Consider the following 21,135-nt stretch of genomic DNA (forward strand, 5'->3'; position numbering starts at 1 on the left):
AATATTTTAGCCTTGATCTGACAAACCTGAGGTAATAACAGTCGAGTGGTTACACATTCCAGCAGGGTATAAACGTAAACTCTAAACTCTTTAAATTAGGAGTTTTAAAAATTAAATTAAACACTGCATCTCTGTCCAATGATTTCGGAGGAAATGAAGTGATGTGGTAACCATGTTAGTCCACTTTTAAAGGTAATAAATAGCTTTCAAAGGTAACCCTTCTTTTTCAGATCACAAATGAAACAAGAACATTTGCTTATTTCTGATCTGAAGAAGAAGGGTCACCTTCGAAAGCTGATCGAAAAATGTATTACGTTAGTCCAATACCCGACGTGGCCACGTTTCGCCCTCAGGCTGAGGTCGAAACGTGGCCACGTCGGGTATTATTCCAAATAAATGCATTTGATTCCACTGCTTTGTTGTTTTTTATCTACTGTTTTGCAAGCAGTTGTGTGCCTTTTTGTTTTTTTGGTTTACGTTAGTCCAATAAAAAAGGTATCATCTTATTTTCTTTTCTATGTTTTGATTGATTTCTATTTATTACCAGAAGAAATGAAGTAAAGCTAGGATAGGCAGGTTCTTTCCTTTCCCCTGGCCCTCCTCATATACTTTAGGCTGGAAGTCAAAAATTCTCTCTGCCAAAACATTTTTATGTTTAAATCATGTTTATTGCGTTCAAAATAAACAATGTCCAAAACCACAAGATGCTTTACCCTCTCATCCTGCCCATAAACGCTATATATAGAATTATGGGGTAAGTGTCTAGTGATTGAATCAGCTCAGCTAGTGGCTTGAGGTCAATATTAAACAAAATAGACGACAGTATGGATCCTTGTGGTAAAATGAGCTTGGCCGTTCTTTGACTTGGTATGAGTATGGTATTGGTGGTTCTTGGACTTGGTACTCGTATGGTTTGGAAAGCTTGGTCATTCTTTGACTTGGTATGAGTATGGTATTGGTGGTCTTGGACTAGTATGGTATGGTGAGGTAAGCATGGTAATTCTTGGACTTGGTACTTGTATGGTTTGGTAAGCTTGGTCGTTCTTTGACTTGGTATGAGTATGGTATTATTGGTGGTTCTTGGACTAGTATGCATGGTAATTCTTGGACTTCGTACTAGTATGGTATGGTAAGTGTACATCTGCAGTGTTGTGTGCTACTTCACAAAGTGTCTAGCAATAGAGAGTTAGTGTGTTCTGGGGAAGAAGGGATGTTGAGAAATAGAATGCCTCAAGAGAAGGTATGCCCAGAAGAATAAGAGAGTGCTAGGCAGAGGGAAGTTGAGAGACAGGAAAGACAAAACTTCCTGTCCTCATCTCTTTTCTGCCCTCTCCTCACATCTTTCATTTTTATCTCTTTCCTGTGAGGAGAGGGCAGAAAAGAGATGAGGACAGGAAGATAAAGAATAATGAGAGGCAAGAAATGGAAACAGGCATTGGGAGAGGCAGGTTAGGAGGGGGGAAGGAGAGATAAGGGGGAGGAAGAAGAGCTGATAAGTGAAAGAGAAGGGGAGATGACTGGGAAGGGGAAGAAGTAAAGAAAAGGAAATAGGGAAAGGGTGATGTGGGGGGAGAAAGCAGAAAGGAAGGAAGGAAGGAAGGAAGGAAGGGTAGATAAAAAGATAAGGGAAAGTGGTGAAGAATAAGGAAGTTGGTGGGAAAGGGTGCGTGAGTGGTGGGCATAGGTCCAGGATTATGGGATCATTTTGGTCATGTATACATGTTTCGTTGATGAACAGTAAATCAATGGCTTCCTTTTTGATCCAGTCTGTTAGTGTTTATGTTTTGTTTACTTCGGATCTGGCATTAATGTAACCTATTTTAATTATATGGTATGATTCTACTATATTTGGGATTGTGGTGACTTTTATCAGTTGTCGTTTGTTTATTGGTTTAGATCCTTTTTTCCCAGTTTGTACAGTTTGATCATAATCAGATGATTTTCTGTTGTAGGTTCTAGTGTCGGTTTGATGGAAGTTGATGCGCATGGTTATTTGTGGTTGGTTGTGTAGTATGAGTATGATGTTATTTTCATTAAGAGGTGCGGCCATTATTGTTTGGATCAGAGTTATGGAGAAAATTCCTAAGAGTAATTTTACTGTGTTCATATTGGCTTCTGTAGTGGTGTCTTGAGTGACTTCGGATGTTTTGGGGGTTTTTCATTACATAGTAACATAGTAACATAGTAGATGACGGCAGAAAAAGACCTGCACGGTCCATCCAGTCTGCCCAACAAGATAACTCATATTTGCTGCTTTTTGTGTAAACCCTACTTTGATTTGTACCTGTGCTCTTCAGGGCACAGACCGTATAAGTCTGCCCAGCACTATCCCCGCCTCCCAACCACCAGCCCCACCTCCCAACCACCGGCTCTGGCACAGGCACAGACCGTATAAGTCTGCCCAGCACTATCCTCACCTCCCCAGCCCTGCCTCCCAACCCCGGCTCTGGCACAGACCGTACAAGTCTGTCCAGCACTATCCCCGCCTCCCAACCACCAGTCCCGCTTCCCACCACCGGCTCTGGCACAGACCGTACAAGTCTGCCCCACACTATCTCCGCCTCCCAACCTCCAGCCCCGCCTCCCGATCTTGACTAAGCTCCTGAGGATCCATTCCTTCGGCACAGGATTCCTTTATGCTTATCCCACGCATGTTTGAATTCCGTTACCGTTTTCATTTCCACCACCTCCCGCGGGAGGGCATTCCAAGCATCCACTACTCTCTCCGTGAAAAAATACTTCCCGACATTTTTCTTGAGTCTGCCCCCCTTCAATCTCATTTCATGTCCTCTCGTTCTACCACCTTCCCATCTCCGGAAAAGATTTGTTTGCGGATTAATACCTTTCAAATATTTGAACGTCTGTATCATATCACCCCTGTTTCTCCTTTCCTCCAGAGTATACATGTTTAGTTCAGCAAGTCTCTCCTCATACGTCTTGTAACGCAAATCCCATACCATTCTCGTAGCTTTTCTTTGCACCGCTTCAATTCTTTTTACATCCTTAACAAGATACGGCCTCCAAAACTGAACACAATACTCCAGGTGGGGTCTCACCAACGACTTATACAGGGGCTTCAACACCCCCTTTCTTCTGCTGGTCACACCTCTCTTTATACAGCCTAACAACCTTCTAGCTACTGCCACCGCCTTGTCACACTGTTTCGTCGCCTTCAAATCCTCAGATACTATCACCCCAAGATCCCTCTCTCCGCCCGTACCTATCAGACTCTCCCCACCTAACACATACGTCTCCCGTGGATTTCTACTTCCTAAGTGCATCACTTTGCATTTCTTCGCATTGAATTTTAATTGCCAAACCTTAGACCATTCTTCTAGCTTCCGTATGTGTGTAAGAGTGTGAATGTGTGTGTTTGAGATATTGGGTATTTATAATTGTGATTATGAGCAGGAGTAATAAGCTTGACAGTCTAAGATTTCCTTTCATAGAGAAAATGGGATCTCTAGTAAGCTGTATTGCTTAAGATCTTTTCACTGGGCTAACTTACTGCACTAGACACAACTGTATTAAGTGAAACCCTGTGATTACCACCGAGACCTGGCTGTACATCTGAGGGAGGACTAGGCAGCTCCAGAGCTACTGTTAGAATGGTAAGTGCTGAAAACACCCTGACGAGGGAAGCTTGAGGTGAACCAGACTGGAGGAAAGGGTTGGGGGGGGCATGTGGGATTTCTACAGAATTTGGACAGAGACTCTAAAGCAGGGGGGAGCAACCAAGGACTTCAAATGCCACAATCCAGTAGGGTATTCAAGATTTCCACAAGGAATACGCATGAGATCTATTTACATACAATGGAAACAGTACATGCAAATCAATCTCATGCATATTCATTGTGGAATTCTTGAAAACCCAACTGGGCTTGTGGCCCTTGAGAACCCGTGGGGGGCAATTTTCAAAACTTCGTTAATTGCAAATAACTTTGCACCAACTCTCAAAAGGAAAAACACATATGTACTTTCCCTTTTTAAAAATGTCTTAACAAATTTCTACCAGAGATTTGCACCTGCCTTTCCAGCAGACACCTCTTCCCTGAAAAAAACACTGTGTGTAGTTTTGTATTTTCCAGGCTATGCACATTATTGCTTCCCCAACCCAACTTCACCTCTGCACCTGGCTACTTATCACAGTGGTTAGAAGGATATGCATTGTTGACTGCTATGCAAATTTTCACCCACAGAAAGGGTGGGCAGTTTCAGACCTGCATGCAACGGGGTAAACCCTGGACTGGATCAACCCTGTCCTGTGAATCTGGATCCAGTTGGCAACCTCAAAGTAGGCAGTTTTCTTGAACATAATGAATTACCTTACTTTAATATTTTAGTATTATACATGAAATCTTGTTTTAAGTATTGTTTTGTTATCTGCTTTCTGACAACAATCTCTGAGAAAAGTTGAATATATGTTCCTAAATTAAAACTTAATTGAGTTAAGTTTCACTCTGCCCAAAAAAGACAATTTTTTTTCCCAGCTCTTATCAGAAATGCGCACACGACCTACATCCCACGCAAGACCACCACACCCAGTGTCTCCCTCTCATACTACTGGGATTTGTTCTTTTTAAACACCAAGTATGCAGAGATGCAAACAGGCCAGTAAAGTTTATGGGAGATTGCTACTGCAGGTACTCAGTTTCAGCGCCCTCTTCCTGTGGATGGCTTTCACTGCAGCAATGAGCTCCCTCTGCTAACACAAGTTCAATCATGAGATTCACTCTGCAATGACTCCAATGTGTATGTGTATAAAAGGGAAGCTCTCACCTTGCCAACTGTCATTACACACGCACAGCTTCTCTCCCGTAAGGTCGCAGTAGCCGTGGTCAGGGCTGCCACAGTTGTCCTTGCAGTAGGGGATGTCGCAAGCTTCCCCCTTCCAGTATTTGTCACACTCACAGTACACCCTGCTAGGAGCTGAGGAACCTGTTGTGCACTTCCCATGACCTGAGCAATTGTTTGGGCACGAATTCATCCTGTAGAAGAAAGAACATAAAAAGAAATGCATGACGGACATCTGTTTACAATGCTACATAGACCTCAAGTGCTGATGTTAAATAAGTAATGCCACACTGGGAAAAGACCAAGGGTCCATTGAGCCCAGCAACCTGTCCACGACAGCAGCCAATCCAGGCCAAGGGCACCTGGCGAGCTTCCCAAACATACAAACATTCTATACATGTTATTCCTGGAATTGTGGATTTTTTCCCAAGTCCATTTAGTAGTGGTTTATGGACTTGTCCTTTAGGAAACCGTCTAATCCCTTTTTAAACTCCGCCAAGCTAACCGCCTTCACCACGTTCTCCGGCAACCAATTCCAGAGTGCTGGCTTGCACTGCATCACAGAAGCAGGGAAGTGTTTAGCTATTCTCTCAATAAACCCCTGTTCCCTCACCTCTGCTAATTTCAGCTATCTAACCAAAACGCACAGATAGTGATTAAAGGAAATAAACCTAGCAAAAAAGCTTGGCGGTTCATAAAAGCAGGGAGCAGTTACGTGCTACTGTTGCGCTGACATCATCGGGGGCACAGCACTGGTACTCTTAGGCTGATTCTGTTCTCGAGAACGAATGCAGAATCCATCCCAAAAATAAAAGCAAAGGTGATGCACAGAACTAGACACGGCGCCTATAAAGGAAGTCCAAAAAGGAGCCTATTTAATGCCTTCTTAAGAACGAAGGTGGATTTATTATTTGAATACAGTAACTTCAAGTGGTTTAAATGCCGAGATAGAATGGATGACATCAGTGGCGTAGCCATGGGTGGGCCTGGGTGGGCTGAGGCCCACCCAAATTCAGTGCTCCGTAGGCGAGTCTGGCGGGGATCCACAAGTCCCACCAGCCAAAGATCTCCTCCCGGCAGAAAGAGCACTTACACCCTAGTCAACCAGCAGTGTCGCTGAGTTTGCATGCATACGCAGAGCCTGGCCATGTCAGCAGCTGTCTGCGACATTATCACTGGCTGTGCAGGGTGTAAGAGTTCATTCTGCTGGGAGGTGGTCTTCAGGTGGCGGGGCTTGCGGATATCCACCAGCTCAGGTATTTCTTTTGGTTTGATTAGTGGGGGGGGGGGGGGGAATTAACACCAGTGAGGGCCAAGGAGAGTGGGGAGAGCACCGGAGGAGGGCCGAGGAGGGTGGAGAAGAGATTGCTTTTTTGGCCCACCCTCTTTGGGCTCAGGCCCACCCTAAATTTGCCATCTGGCTACGCTCCTGGGTGACATTAGTTTAAATCCTGGAACTCAGGGATTGGTTAGTTCTGTCAGATGACTTTGAATCATGTGATATAAATAGGCAGAAAAATGCCAGGGCTATTATGGTTAGGATTAGGGCATTGTCATAATAATAGAACTGCCACACTGAAGGTAAATCTATTGTTAAATCATAATTATAGGTGATATATAAGTTTAAAAAATCTTAATATTAGAAACTGCATTGGAATATTTTTTATCAAATACTGTTTAATGCAGAGGACATTCCTTGACACAGCATAATGCAAAACCTGATTTCACGCTTAATACTAGACCCCAAGCCAACACTGAAAGAAAAGAGGGAGTACAAAAAAATTTTACTTTGAAATAAATAATAGTGAATTTAAAAGAATTATAACAGTAAAAACTAAAAAAAAAAAAAAAAAGATTTAAGAAATATTAAGGAGCATTTTCAGTCAAACTTATAACAACTTTGGTGTGTGAATCTCAGTGAAAGCAATGTAGCTCAGGAGTGACACTTCTGAGGAGTGGCCTAAAGGACATTGATTCCGGCGTCCTGGGTTCTGTTCCCACTGCAGCTCCTTGTGAGCCCTCTAGGGACAGAGAACGCTGTACACTGCCTTGGGTGAATCTCTTTATAAAGGCAGTTCATAAATTCCAATAAATCAAGTACCTGAGTACCAGAGAAAGACCTCCGCCTTAAACTGTTTCAACCTCGCGAGAAGTTGAGGTTACCACTCCAGCTATTTAAAGTGCTGAGACTTGTTGTATCGGAATCAGACACTCCAAACCATCCCTCTTCCTTCTTTTAGAGTGACTGTTTGCTGTCCTATATACATTGGCAATTCCTCTATATCTTTTATCTCTCGGTTGTTTTAGCATATCAATTTTTTAATAAACTATAGGCTATAACTTGATGGATAAGCAGGTTATAAATGCCAGAATTAAATACTTACATTAGCTGCAAAGGTGTAACAGTATGTGTGCGCTCTACACTTGTACTCAAATTTTATAAAAATACACTCTTACATTGCAACTCCACCCCCACTCTGTCCAAACTACACCTCCAGAAAGCCAGGGCCGACCATGCAGAACTGTGGAGTCAGTAAACTAAACCTTCGACTCCAACTTATATTTACCAGTACTTTACATTCAGGACAAAAACATACGTACATATCGAAGTATAAAATGATAAAGGGCGACTAAAATGATAGCGGGGATGGGACAACTTCCCTATGAAGAAAGACTAAGGAGGCTAGGGCTCTTCAGCTTGGAGAACAGACGGCTGAGGGGAGACATGATAGAGGTATATAAAATAATGAGTGGAGCGGAACAGGTGGATGTGAAGCGTCTGTTCACGCTTTCCAAAAATACTAGGACCAGGGGTCATGCGATGAAACTACAGTGTAGTAAATTTAAAACAAATAGGAGAAACGTTTTGTTCACCCACCGCGTAATTAAACTCTGGAATTCGTTGCCGGAGAACGTGGTGAAGGCGGTTAGCTTGGCAGAGTTTAAAAAGGGCTTGGACGGTTTCCTAATGGACAAGTCCATAAACCACTACTAAATGGACTTGGGAAAAATCCACAATTCCAGGAATAACATATATAGAATGTTTGTATGTTTGGGAAGCTCGCCAGGTGCCCTTGGCCTAGATTGGCCGCTGTCGGGGACAGGATGCTGGGCTCGATGGACCCTTGGTCTTTTCCCAGTGTGGCATTACTTATGTACTTATATATTATAACGTAAGTTTATATTTTAAAGCTGAGGTTAGAGTCGGTACATTTTCACCAACTTCACCCACAACTGCTTCCGACTCCACGACTCTGATTCTACAGCCCTGCTCAGATGTGTTTTGCTAAATTAGGGAAGGTTTACTTTCTAAGGGGCCCTTTTATCAAACTGCTGTAAAAAAGTGGCCCTAGCGAATGCTTGCGAAGGGTAAAAATGGCCAACGTTTTTCTATTAATGGCCACACGCTAATTTAAACTGAAATATATTTGAGGAAGAGAATCAAAAAATCTACAGATAAACAAACAAAAAAAAAGAGAGATTCTCAAATGCCAACAATATGAGCAAAGGGTTAACTTGAAAATCAAAAATAAGGAGGCAAAAAAGCCTCAAGAAGCTCCCAGCCTAAAGCTGTAAGAGCGGGAACTTCTTCATCATCGGCAAAAGTCGGATGTTGAACTGAGTAGAAAGTTTTGTGACCGTTAGACACTGATGCAGCTTTGACGAAACGCTGGCCACCGTTGGTCGCAGTCTGCCTCGTTGCAATAAGAAGAGACTCCACAGCTAAGTATTTATAGCTGATCCGCATTGATTATATTTCTCTGAGAAGTTTGATTCAGTTAAGCTACTCAGTTAAGCTATTTTTTTTGCAGAAGTTAATTTTTAAGGAGATTTTTGCTGATGATGAAGTCCCGCTCTTACGGCTTTAGGGCTGGAGCTTCTCAAGGCTTTTTCCTCCTTATTTTTGATTTTCAAGTTAACCCTTTGCTCATATTGTTGGCATTTGAGAATCTCATTTTTTGTTCACATGCTAATTTTCCATTAGTACGTGGCCATTAACGTGTGAAGCACCTACCGCCACCTATTTCGGTACGTGGTAAGGGTTCACACGCTAACCACATGCTAACTGGTTGGCGTGCAGCGATGTAGCTGCACTGCTTCATGCAAAACATGCCCACTCTCCGCTCCCAGACCCACCCCAGTGCTATAAAGTAAAATCTATTTTTTAGCACGTGGGTAGCATGCACTGATGTCAAAATTACCACAGGATGCCTGAGCGTACCACACAGCTGTGGTAAACATGTGTTAGTGCTTACTTAAGCTTAGTAAAAGGAATGGGGGGGGGGGGTGACTAAGAAGGGCATAATCGAAAGGGATGCCCAAGTTTTGCTGAGGACGTCCTCACAAAATGTCCCGGTGGAAGGGTGGGGAAACCCGTATTATCAAAACAAGATGGACGTCCATCTTTCGTTTCGATAATACGGTCGGGGACGCCCAAATCTTGACATTTAGGTCATCCCTAGACTTGGTAATTTCTGATTTTCGGCAATAATGGAAACCAAGGACGCCCATCTCTGAAACGACCAAATGCAAGCCCTTTGGTCATGGGAGGAGCCAGCATTCGTAGTGCACTGGTCCCCCTGACATGCCAGGACACCAACTGGGCACCCTAGGGGGCACCGCAGTGGACTTCAGAAATTGCTCCCAGGTATATAGCTCCCTTACCTTGTGTGCTGAGCCCCCAACCCCCCCTCCCAAACCCACTGTACACCACTACCATAGCCCTTACGGGTGAAGGGGGGCACCTACATGTGGATACAGTGGGCTTGTGGTGGGTTTTGGAGGGCTCACATTTACCACCACAAGTGTAACAGGGAGGGGGGGATGGGCCTGGGTCCACCTGCCTGAAGTGCACTGCACCCACAAAAACTGCTCCAAGGACCTCCATACTGCTGTCATGGCCCTGAGTATGACATCTGAGGCTGGCACAAAATATTTTGAAACATGTTTTTTGAGGGTGGGAGGGGGTTAGTGACCACTGGGGGAGTAACGGGAGGTCATCCCCGATTCTCTCCGGTGGTCACCTGGTCAGTTCGGGCACCTTTTTGTGGCTTGGTCATAAGAAAAACAGGACCAGGTAAAATCATCCAAGTGCTTGTCAGGGGCGCCCTTTTTTTTCCATTATGGGTCGAGGACGCCCATGTGTTAGGCACGCCCAAGTCCCACCTTCGCTACGGCCTCCGACAAGCCACCGTGAACTTTGGTCATCCCTGCGACGGAATGTAGTTGGGGATGCCCAAAATCGGCTTTCGATGATGCCGATTTGGGCGACCCTGTGAGGACGCCCATCTTCTGATTTGTGTCGAAAGATGGGCATCCTTCTCTTTCGAAAATGAGCCTGATAGTTTGCAAGTTTGTAAGTATGCAACTTTGGTACCCCTATATTAAGTGTGCTTTTGGGGAGAATTGGGACTTCTTGATTGGGTTTCATCCCTATCTCCCAGTGAAGACTAATATAAGTGTCCAAACAGCAGCACAGAGAGGGTTCAAAATACAGAACAAAGACCAAATAGCAAAAAAAAAAAAAAAAAGCACCAAAAGCCTTGAAATTTGGGACACAATTCCTTTAATGTTATAGCTCAAACATCAATCTACCATAAATGACCCAACACGGGCCGTGTTTCGGCGCACAGCACCTGCATCAGGGGTCAGTTGTGTTGTGACGTCTAATTAATGTAACGTGCAGTGACGGAACTCTCTGTGCTCCGAATATATGCGCAAGGGAGAAAGTCTCGTTACCACACATTGCATCAATTAGACATCACAACACAACTGACCCCTGACGAAGGTGCTGTGTGCCGAAAACACGGCCCGTGTTGGGTCGTTTATGGAAGACTGATGTTTGTGCTATACCAATAAAGGAATTGTGCCCCGACTTTCAAGGCTCTCATTGCTTTTTTTGCTATTTGGAAATCTAATATAAAAGCACATTTGAAAGACTCAGCTTTACTTTCATTTGAGGTGATGACAACAGAGCACTCAGTCTGATCTACGGGAGAGAAGAAAAATGTGATATCTGTAACCGTATAATATTGAGTTCTAGCACTGTAGTTTTTTTTTTTTTTTTAATGTTTGCAAAAGTAAAGTTCATCTACTTCCTAAAAGACTGGGTTAGAAATCAGCAACGTTTGATGAAGCGAATCGGAACCCACTCATCAATGAGCAGCAGTCAAACAGCTAAATGTAGCAATGACTGCCAACTCAACCATTCCTTCACAGAGGTGTTATTTAAGAACCCCATGGAGGGCAGCTACCCTCACTGCAGTAATCCTCTATTCACACTGTGATTTCAAAGAAGCCTTATGTGCTATCTGGGAAACCTGGTGGAGCCGCTAAGCCAGGCTACCCTGGTAATGAACAATGAAATCAACTAATTTTTTTTTTTTAACACTCTACAGGCTTTTACTCTCAAGCTTCTCACTCAAAAAAAAAAAAAAAGCCTGCAAAAACGTGGGAAAATGTGGGATACAAATGCAATAAATAAATTTTAGCATTTGTTCTCCCGTTGCATTTTAAATGATTCGTGCGAGAAGCGTCATGCCCGCACACTTATGAAGTGCTTCCACTAATACAAGCAGAGGCTCTCTAATACACTGAACAGTAGCTGAGATTCTCATCTCGGGAGCTGGTGCATGCAGAAAATGGACTGGACAGTCCCACTCAGGGGACGGTACAGGAATACAGTCTTATCACCTCTAGTACTGGAGGACACAGGGGATAAGCACAGGCATAGAGAGCCTGTCACCTCTAGGACTGTAGGATTCAAGGGATGGACACAGGGATGCAAAGCCTATCACCTCTAGGAGTGGAAGGCTTAGAGGATGGATACAAAGCCTTTCACCTCTAGGACTGGAGGACTCAGAGGATGGGCACAGGAATGCATAGCCTGTCTACTCTAGAACTGGGGGGGGTTCAAGGAATACAGAGCATGTTATCTTTAGGAAATGGTTAGACATCACAAATAAATGCCATCTAAAGATTAGCTCTGTGGCCTAAGTGGAATGAGTGATGGTGGTCTTGGTTCATTTATTATAGACATTTCTGCACATCACTGAATCTAGCATCGGACAAGACACTACAAAACATCCTTCTCCAGCAAACTCAGCAGAAAAGCTAAGGGTTAAATGGAAAATTAGTTACCTGGTCACAGAGGACCAGCTCAAACATCAGGCAAAACTAGGTGGCTGCCTAGGACACCAGCTTCTGAAGGGGGGGGGGGGGGGGGAGGGAAGAGGCAGCCACTCAATCAATGAATACTTTTACCTGCTGGAAGGATGGGCAATTTTCAAACAGTCCATTTACCTAGGTCAATGTTTTTTTGGAAATTGCCCTCATTATTTGTCTGTATGTGATACATAAGCAGGATGTGTTGGCAGGGGGCAGATACGGGGGCCTGAAAGTTAACCGGGAGGAGGAGAGTGTAAGGCTAAAGGTTCACCTAGATCATCCAGTATCATTGCACCAGCCTTGCAACCAGAGATGATGCGCTGAGAAGCCAGGTATGATGACATTGCTTTCATTAGCTCAGCTGTCTTGTTCTGTTAGCTGTATGGAGTTCTGTATAGCAGTGTTCTTCAATGCAAGGTCCAGGGGGCAGGCCGCTGGGGCAGCTCCCATCGTCATTCAGGATTTTTTTTTCTGCTACAATGTGCCTCTCTCTGCAAGCTCCCCACGGAAAAGGGAAAGTGGATGGGGAGGAAGAGCTGCATGCTTGAAGGACAAGGCGTTTCTCAATAGAAACAGAATGCATTTGGAAATGCCCACCTCCCTGAGGATATCCCCAATGAAATGTCTGAAGGTGGGCTGCTGGGCATGAAATGTCACGGACATACACTGGTCAGTAGCATCCTGCCCCCATATGGGATGATATTTGGTGGACCTCTTTCAGCTCATTTGGATCCAAAGTGGCCCCGACTTAAAAAACTAGTGAAGACCACTGCTGTATAGTATTGGGGAATTAAATAAAGACTGGGAACACCGAAAGGACACTTGGAGAAAACATTTTAGGGTTACAGTATGCCTTATCCCAATGGTGCAAGCCTGAAACAACCACCATGCAGCTACAGAGCTAAGGAGATGGATGCAATTGAGGCCAGGGAGCAGTTCAACACTACCTGACAGGACAGGATGGATCAATCCATTGGTCTCAGGTTGCATTTGGCTCACTGATAAAAACATCTGTTTCAAATACCTATGTTTACAAACTATGTCAGTCCCCCTTTAAAACACAACTCCTTCTCGCTCTCTCTCCAGGTTGAATTTTGCTTTCTGATGACTCCAGACCAGTAGAGGGAGCTCCAACACAAGCAGACGGCATGTATTGTTTTTGCTTAAGTCCTGCTGTTTTTACTGCTTTTTCACTCAAAGCTCCATTGCTATTCCAAATAGCATAGCGCTGTAAAAATACTACCGGGACAGTGTCGAACAACGCCCTAATGCTCAACACTAAACAGATGCAAATATAAGCATGCTCACAGCATTGAGAATTAGGGAGTTTGGAAGGAGGATTGTGTTTGGGGCACGTGCAGAAGACATCCATGGTAAGCTCAGCTCCTGTGCATTATGCACCTGGTAAAACCTGAATGTGAACCACACATTGGCATTTTAATTTTTTTTTAGAATATATCTGAAATGTTCCCAAGTAATGAAACTGGACGAAAAGCTGCCTGAATTGATATTTACAGAAGGAAAAAACGGCCTCAAAGAGCTCACGGATATGATATATCTACAGCGCTAAAATGGATCTGAAGGACCCTCTCTTCATCATCGGCACGTAAAAAACATTCTGAAATGAAGTGTTGGCCAAGGAAATAAAGACGTGGCCAATCCTACATCAATGGTTCAACTTTAAATGATCTCCATCTATAGCTAACCTTTAAACTTCAGATGATCCACCATCTATAGTAAAGCTTCAAACTTCAGGCTAAGCAATCAATTGAATGTACTTGAATACAAAAAAGGCACTTATCTTTCTGGTTGGTGCCAACAGGCTTGTCTTGTGCCTGTGTCTGCTGAACGAATCCGTGTGCAGTAGTTAGTGCACTGTCTGCTGTAGCGGCAGTTTAAATCTTCAGGCCCCAAGCCGACAGTGGCCAGTGTTTCGTTTTTGCTGCATCAGGGTCTTGGAGGCTAGGATACTGCTGCGAACATGGACACTTTAAATTTAGATGCAGGAAACAGACGCCAACGTATGTTTTCGCTGAGGTCTGCTGTTTCTCATGACCAGTGCTTAAGGGCTTGCAGGGCTTCCTTCGATGTGGAAACTCAAACGCTTGAAACCATTCTTCCAGCGAGAAACATTTCTCTACCTGATACAATCAATGGTATTAAACCATGTAGACTACTGCAATGGTATCTATTGCAGGATGCAAAGAACAAATCATAAAGAAACTACAGACCGCCCAAAACACGGCAGCCAGGCTTATATTTGGAAAAACACGTTTCGACAAACCCCTCCGAGAAAAACTGCACTGGCTCCCAATCAAAGAACGTATTGCCTTCAAAATCTGCACCATGGTTCATAAAATTATCTACTGCGAAGCCCCGGGATACATGACAGATCAAATAGACCTACCAACCAGAAACACAATCGGATCAGCAAGAACATACTTAAATCTCCACTACCCAAGCTGCAAAGGACTCAAATACAAATCAACCTATGCAACCAGCTTTTCCTACATAAGCACACAACTGTGAGAGTGAGAGAAAGACACTGACTGTGAGAGAGAGAGAGTGTGAGAGAGAGTGTGTGTGTGTGTGACAGAGATACCTCCCCCCCCCCCTCTCGTGTCACACCCCCCCTCTGGTGTCTGAGCATTACTGTGCAGGACGCTGAGCTCTGGCTGTGCTTCTAGGAACTGACCAATCCTATTTAATAGAATGCACCTCCAACATTCTGAAACCAAGAAACCTCGTGTGGTTGGTCACTTCTGCTTGTGACAAACCCGGAAGTACGTGATGTCAATTCAGGAGATGGATACAGAGAGCAGGAATGCCTCAGCCATGCAGTCAGCTTCACAATGTTGGAGCTGCGTTTTATTATATAGGATGTGTATTTTACCGAACCGGAGTCTGTCTCTATGGTATTCTGTAAGCCACATTGAGCCTGCAACTAAGTGGGAAAATGTGGGGTATAAATGTGTTAAATAAATTAAATAAATATGCTGAGGTACTGAATGCAATCTAACTCATGAATATTCATCGTGGATATCCTGAAAACCCGATGGGAGCTAGGTGTGCCCCGAAGGACTGGGTTGAAAATGGCTGGTTTAGTGAGATATGGGGCAGGAATTGGGTGGGTTGAGTGGCGACAGGGCGTGAGCAGCACTTGCAGCTGGTGTAACACGCTATCAGTACCAGTTAATGCAGGAGGAGTTTTTTTGTTTGTTTGTTTGTTTTAACTGATTACTGTAAGCAGAGACAAAGACAGCATTTCAACACAGGTCTGTACTTACAGTGCCCGTTAAGTGTTTCCCAAGTCCGGTCCTGTTTTCAGGATATCCATAATGAATATGCGTGAAGAGATCTGCATAAAATGGAGGCAGTGTATGCAAATCAAGTTCATATATATTCATTATGGATATCCTGAACACTTAACTGGCAAGGGGTACTCCAGAACTGGACTTGGGAAACACACTGTCGTACAGAACTTACTGTTCTTTAACCTTTGGAGCCTGCACAGAAGGATGCAGTAGCGATGGGAGCAGTGGCAGGATTTGCTTTTTTGCCGTCTTTGCGGCCACAAATGCTCCAAGACCTTGTAGGTATACTATTGCTGTGCTGCCCTCCAAGCAGTGGCGTAGCAGGGGGGGCTGCCACCCGGGGCGGGGCGGTTCGCCGTTGCCCCCCCCCCCCCGGGTGCAGCACGATTACATCCCCCCCCCCCCGACCAGCTCCCGCACCCTACCTTTAAAAAGAATATCGGGAGGCGAGGTGCAGCGTCTCGCGCCTGCCCTGCACGTAAAAGAAATGTGGACCGTCGGGCCTTCCCTCGCTCTGTCCCGCCCTTGCGGAAATAGGAAGTTGCGTCAGCGGAGGGCGGGACAGATAGAGCAAGGGAAGGCCCGACGGTCCACATTTCTTTTACGTGCAGGGCAGGCGCGAGACGCTGCACCTCGCCTCCCGATATTCTTTTTAAAGGTAGGGTGCGGGAGCTGGTCGGGGGAGGGGTGTCGATGCGCCGAGGGGGGGAGCTGGCAGGGAGCACCCCTCCCCCCTGAGCTGACACCTGGGGCGGACCGCCCCTCCCACCCCCCTTGCTATGCCACTGCATCCAAGGTAACATCCAGAAGACTTACAGATGTCTTCCCTATGAGGAAAGGCTGAAGCGTCTAGGGCTATCTTGGAGAAAACACAGCTGAGGGGAGATATGTAAGAGGCCTATCAAATAATGAGTGGAGTGGAACAGGTAGATGTGAATCATTGTTTACTCTTTCCAAAAATACTAGTACTAGGGGGAACACAATAAAACTACAAAGTAGTACATTTAAAATGAATCGGAGAAAATATTTCATCACTCAACATGTAATTAAACTCTGGAATTCATTGCCAGAGCATGTAGTAAAAAGCAGTTAGCTTAGCAGGGTTTAAAAAAGGTTTCGATGGCTTCCTAAAAGAAAAGTCCATAGACCGTTATTAAAATGGACTTGGGGAAAATCCACTGCTTCTTTCTAGGATAAGCACCATAAAATGTATTCTAGTGTTTTGGGATCTGGCCAGGTATTTCTAACCTGAATTGGCCACTGCAGAAACTAGGATGCTGGGCTCGATGGACCTTCGGTCTGTCCCAGTATGGCAACACTTATGTACTTATGACTATCTTATCTGCCCCGCTTTTAACTTCTGTAGCTTGGCCTTTGGCTGACACGTATGGCTCAGTGACTGAGGATCAGGTCAGCTGGAGCCCGTGTAAAGAAAATCATTCCAGCCTCGTTGTGGAACAGGATGTTTCATGGATTTGGATCCAAAGACTGTTCATGTTATTCTCCTAGAGGTCAGGGTTAGATAGAGAGATTTTCCTTGGTTCCAGAAGCATGAGTCAGACAATCTGATATTTTTATTTATCACCAGGGAAGACTTACTAGTCACCACAAAATTAAGATGTAACAAATCTGCTCCTAAGAAAACACTGCTGGTTATGCATTTGTATGCTGCATTTGCCATGCTTCAATAAATCAGGGCCACCAAGTGACTGAACGGGCCCAGGGCAGGGCCGCTGCCACCGCCCTCCCAAATGGTCATCCCTGGCCACCCCCCTCGGATCGTTGCCGCCCCCCCCCCCCCAATCGCTCCTGCAACAGGATTGAAGATTGAAACATCTTGGCTGGCAGGGATCCCAAGGCCCCCCGCCAGCAAAAGACATCTTCTGACTGCCTGCCCCTGAGGCTGTTTTTCCTCTCAGGGCATGCTCAGTTTCAAAACCCGAGCATGAGCACCTGAGAGGAAAAGCAGCCGCTCAGCAATGGGCAGAAGAGCAGCACTGGAGGAAGTTCCAGGTCCTCCCCAGCCTCCACAGGGGCCTGGCACCGGTGTTTTCTTTCTCCTGCTCCTGTTGGGACGCGATCACTAGAGCCCTGTCAGGCGCAGGAGAGAGAGAGAGGCCCCCGGCGCCAGGCCCCACTTGGAGGCCAGGGAATTTCCCCCTCCCCCCACGCCCACCTCAGTAGCCCCGTAATAAATCATTATTCTATAATGTGTACATGTTGCTATAACATTTTGTAAGCCACATTGAGCCTGCAAAATAGGTGGGAAAATGTGGGCTACAAGTGCAGCAAATAAATAAATAAATAAATAAAAGTCTTCATATACCCCACACAGCACTATCAGACACTCCCTTGAATGTTACCCAATAATCTCAATTTATGATGGACAACATATGGAGACTGGGAGATAGGACTAGGTTCAGCCCACCTTTACCCCTACTCTGTGCATAGTTTGTGCTCGGGGGGGGGGGGGGGGATGGCATATCCCTTTCAAAATGCGTTCCACCAGAGTTTGAGGGTACAAAGTCTCAGCACTTAATTTGCTGAGATAGCTGTGGGACCGTCCAGGCCTCCATTCCCAATGCTGCTCCTTCTCCCCCCACTAGGGGTGGAAGGAAGGTGGAAGGAGACCATATTTTCAATAGGTATTTTTTTTTCCAGCGAGCAAATAGAGACATTTCTTTTTGAAAACTACCCCCCCCCCCCCCTGTGTTCTAATATCGTACAGAAGTGCATGAACAGAAAATTCACCGTAAGCAGCCTACGTTTACAGATAACAATAGTCCATTAAAAACATATGACAAGTAAAACACTGCCATTACCTTGGGGGGCACAGATTATAATGCAGTGAGCATAAAAGCGCCATTATACCTTTACGAAGCTTTTCTAAAGGTCTTATTTTCACTACAGTAATGCCTCCGACAGAAAGAATGACTAAAGCCTTTTGACAACAGATCAACAGAGCTACTGGAGTTGTCTTTAAACAAACAAACAATGAATATTTATTTATTTATAGGATTTATTTACCGCCTTTTAAAAAGAATTCACTCAAGGCAGTGTACATACAGTAAGAATAAATCAAACATGAGCAATAGACAATTACAGCAGTAAAAATATTCTGATAAGAATACAAAGTACGGCATAGTATACTACTTACACTATCAACACAATACGTAATACAACATTTTAATTGACAGTGAAGGGTAAAGCAAAGATGAAACATATGGATAGGTAGGAGAGTAAGAGGAGTCAGAAAATAAGGTGACTAATTTAAAGAAAGTTGCACATGAGGCCAGAGAAATGGTTAAATATTATCTCAGCTAGGGTAAGAGTGGGTAAGCATGTTTTGCTGCAGTATGTGCAGCCCGAGTCACTCCTTGTGTGTGAGTCAGGGGCGTAGCTACGGGGGGCCACAGGGGCCTGGGCCCCCATAGATTTGGGCCTGGACCCCCCCCCTGCTGAGGACCCTCTCGACCCCCTCCCGCTGCCAACCTGCCGTCGCCTACCTTTGCTGGCGGGGGTTGGGGTCCCTTGCCAGCAAAGGTAGGCGACGGCAACGGAGGGTTGGCGGCGGGAGGGGGGTTGAGAGGGTCGTCGGTGGGGGGGAGGGGTCAAAGTTGGTGGTGGTGGTGGTGGTGGAGGCGGCGGTGGCGGGGTCAGCAATGGCGGGGGGGTCGGCAGTGCCGGGGGGGCTAAAACCCTCACCTCGGGCTCTGGACCCCCTCCCACCGAAGTCTGGCTACGCCCCTGGTGTGAGTGAGACTAACACGTTAGTTACTTCTTCCATTAATGGCCTGGTTGAAGAGCGCCCCCAAACCCCTCCCCCTGTACATTTAGATGATGGAGGAGGCAGCGCTTTCACACGGAGGTGAGAGGCGCTGTCAGGTCAGTGCAGGGGTCCCGGCACGGAGGGGGGAGGGAGCGGCGGCGAGGAGGCGCAAATTTTCATAGATCAATCCTCATTCCCCTAACATCTGTATCAGAAATTCCTACTATTTCTTTTAACGTTTTTCTTCAAAGTTCAAGTCTAACACTTATCTTGCACTACGGAACCACTTTATCCACGGGAGAACCTCCGCCAACATGGCCAGGTTTCGTTTTCTTCCTCAGGGAAGAGGTTCCAGCTACAGAACACACATGCTCCTGCATAAGTTTGAATTTACCCCATAAAGCCCAGTTGTGGAGGAGTGGCCTGGAGTGGAGGACAGGCCTAGTGGTTAGGGTGGTGGACTTTGGTCCTGAGGAACTGAGTTGGATTCCCACTTCAGGCACAGGCAGCTCCTTGTGACTCTGGGCAAGTCACTTAACCCTCCATTGCCCCATGTAAGCCGCATTGAGCCTGCCATGAGTGGGAAAGCGAGGGGTACAAATGTAACAAAAATAAAATAGATACTATTGGATATTCTACATGGAATGTTGCTACTATTGGAGATTCTACATGGAATGTTGCTATTCCACTAGCAACATTCCATGTAGAAGGCTGCGCAGGCTTCTGTTTCTGTGAGTCTGACGTCCTGCACGTACGTGCAGGACATCAGACTCACAGAAGCAGAAGCCTGTGCGACCACATTGGTGATCTGCAAGGGCCGACTTCTACTACATGGAATGTTGCTAGTGGAATAGCAACATTCCATGTAGAATCTCAAATAGTAGCAACAGTGGAGGAGTGGCCTAGTGGTTAGGGTGGTGGACTTTGGTCCTGGAGAACTGAGGAACTGAGTTCCATTCCCACTTCAGGCACAGGCAGCTCCTTGTGACTCTGGGCAAGTTACTTAACCCTCCATTGCCCCATGTAAGCCGCACTGAGTCTGCCATGAGTGGGAAAGCGCGGGGTACAAATGTAACAAAAAAAAAATCCTGGGGCTATCCCGTGGCATAAGATATTTCTGAACGTGTGAAGTAACATGATATAAGAAAGCAGGTTTCCAATGAGATTTAACACCTTAGGTTTCTACTATGATAAATTCTATAGTTTTGGCACACGTATTAATAATCTTACCAGCACTTGTTGTTTTTCAATTGAAACTGATTAAACAATTAAGGCTTGTTCTTTCTAAATCAAATCTGATCAAGGTTGTTCATGCGTTGCTCACAATTCATTTAGACTACTTTAATTTCTTCTGTCCAAGAACAGCCTAAATAGACTTCAATTACAACATAAAAATAGGGTTACGGACTTGATATGCTGCCTTTCTATGGAACAACCAAATTTATATGCAGGTACTTCTCTCTGTCTGTAGTGGGCTCACAATCTAAATTTTTGCACCTGAAGCAATTAGTGCTCGTTATTGCTTGTTAACAACGCTGATTGGCGTGTTAAGCCAATTAAGTTACGCGCATTGTTATAGAAAACACTTGGATTCGGGGCGCGCTGTATAGAATCCGGGGGAATAGAGACTGAAAATTGTCACTATCCGTTTAAACTTTAAGCCCTGCATCCGGAACACTTATTTCTATTCCCACACTTAAACCGATAAATTATGGGCAGACAACGAGTTGTGCAGCCAAAATTTACCCAATCCGTGGGGGCCAGGGGTGTAGCCAAACAACAAATTTTGGGTGGGCCTAGGCAAGAAGTGGGTGGGCACCAAGTGTTCTCCCCCCTCCCAACCACCACCCAAAAAAATATTTCAGCTGGCGGGAAAATGCTTCTTTCCACCTTGGCAGTATGCAGCAGGCATGCGCTGAAAACGCAGCGTGTGCAGGTGCCAGTATCGTGGAGAGTAGCGTTTTTGTTACCATCAGGGGGAAGTCTTCAGCTGACCGAGCTTGAGATCCCCATCAGCTACCGCTAAACGTGTGCTACTGTTGGGTAGGCCTGAGCACTAAATGGATGGGCCCCGGCCCACCCAGGCCCACC

General features: G+C 45.3%; 1 protein-coding gene across 1 annotated transcript in view; it reads right to left on the reverse strand.

Annotated features, from left to right (window-relative positions):
- Positions 1 to 21,135, reverse strand: part of ATRNL1 (attractin like 1) — a 1,590,902-nt gene that overhangs the window by 1,314,089 nt on the left and 255,678 nt on the right. Inside the window, 1 exon segment of the mRNA XM_030202658.1 lies at positions 4,780 to 4,988. Within this exon segment, the coding sequence (XP_030058518.1) occupies positions 4,780 to 4,988 (209 nt within the window).

This window comes from Microcaecilia unicolor, chromosome 5 (assembly GCF_901765095.1).
Source record: "Microcaecilia unicolor chromosome 5, aMicUni1.1, whole genome shotgun sequence".
NCBI lineage: Eukaryota > Metazoa > Chordata > Amphibia > Gymnophiona > Siphonopidae > Microcaecilia > Microcaecilia unicolor.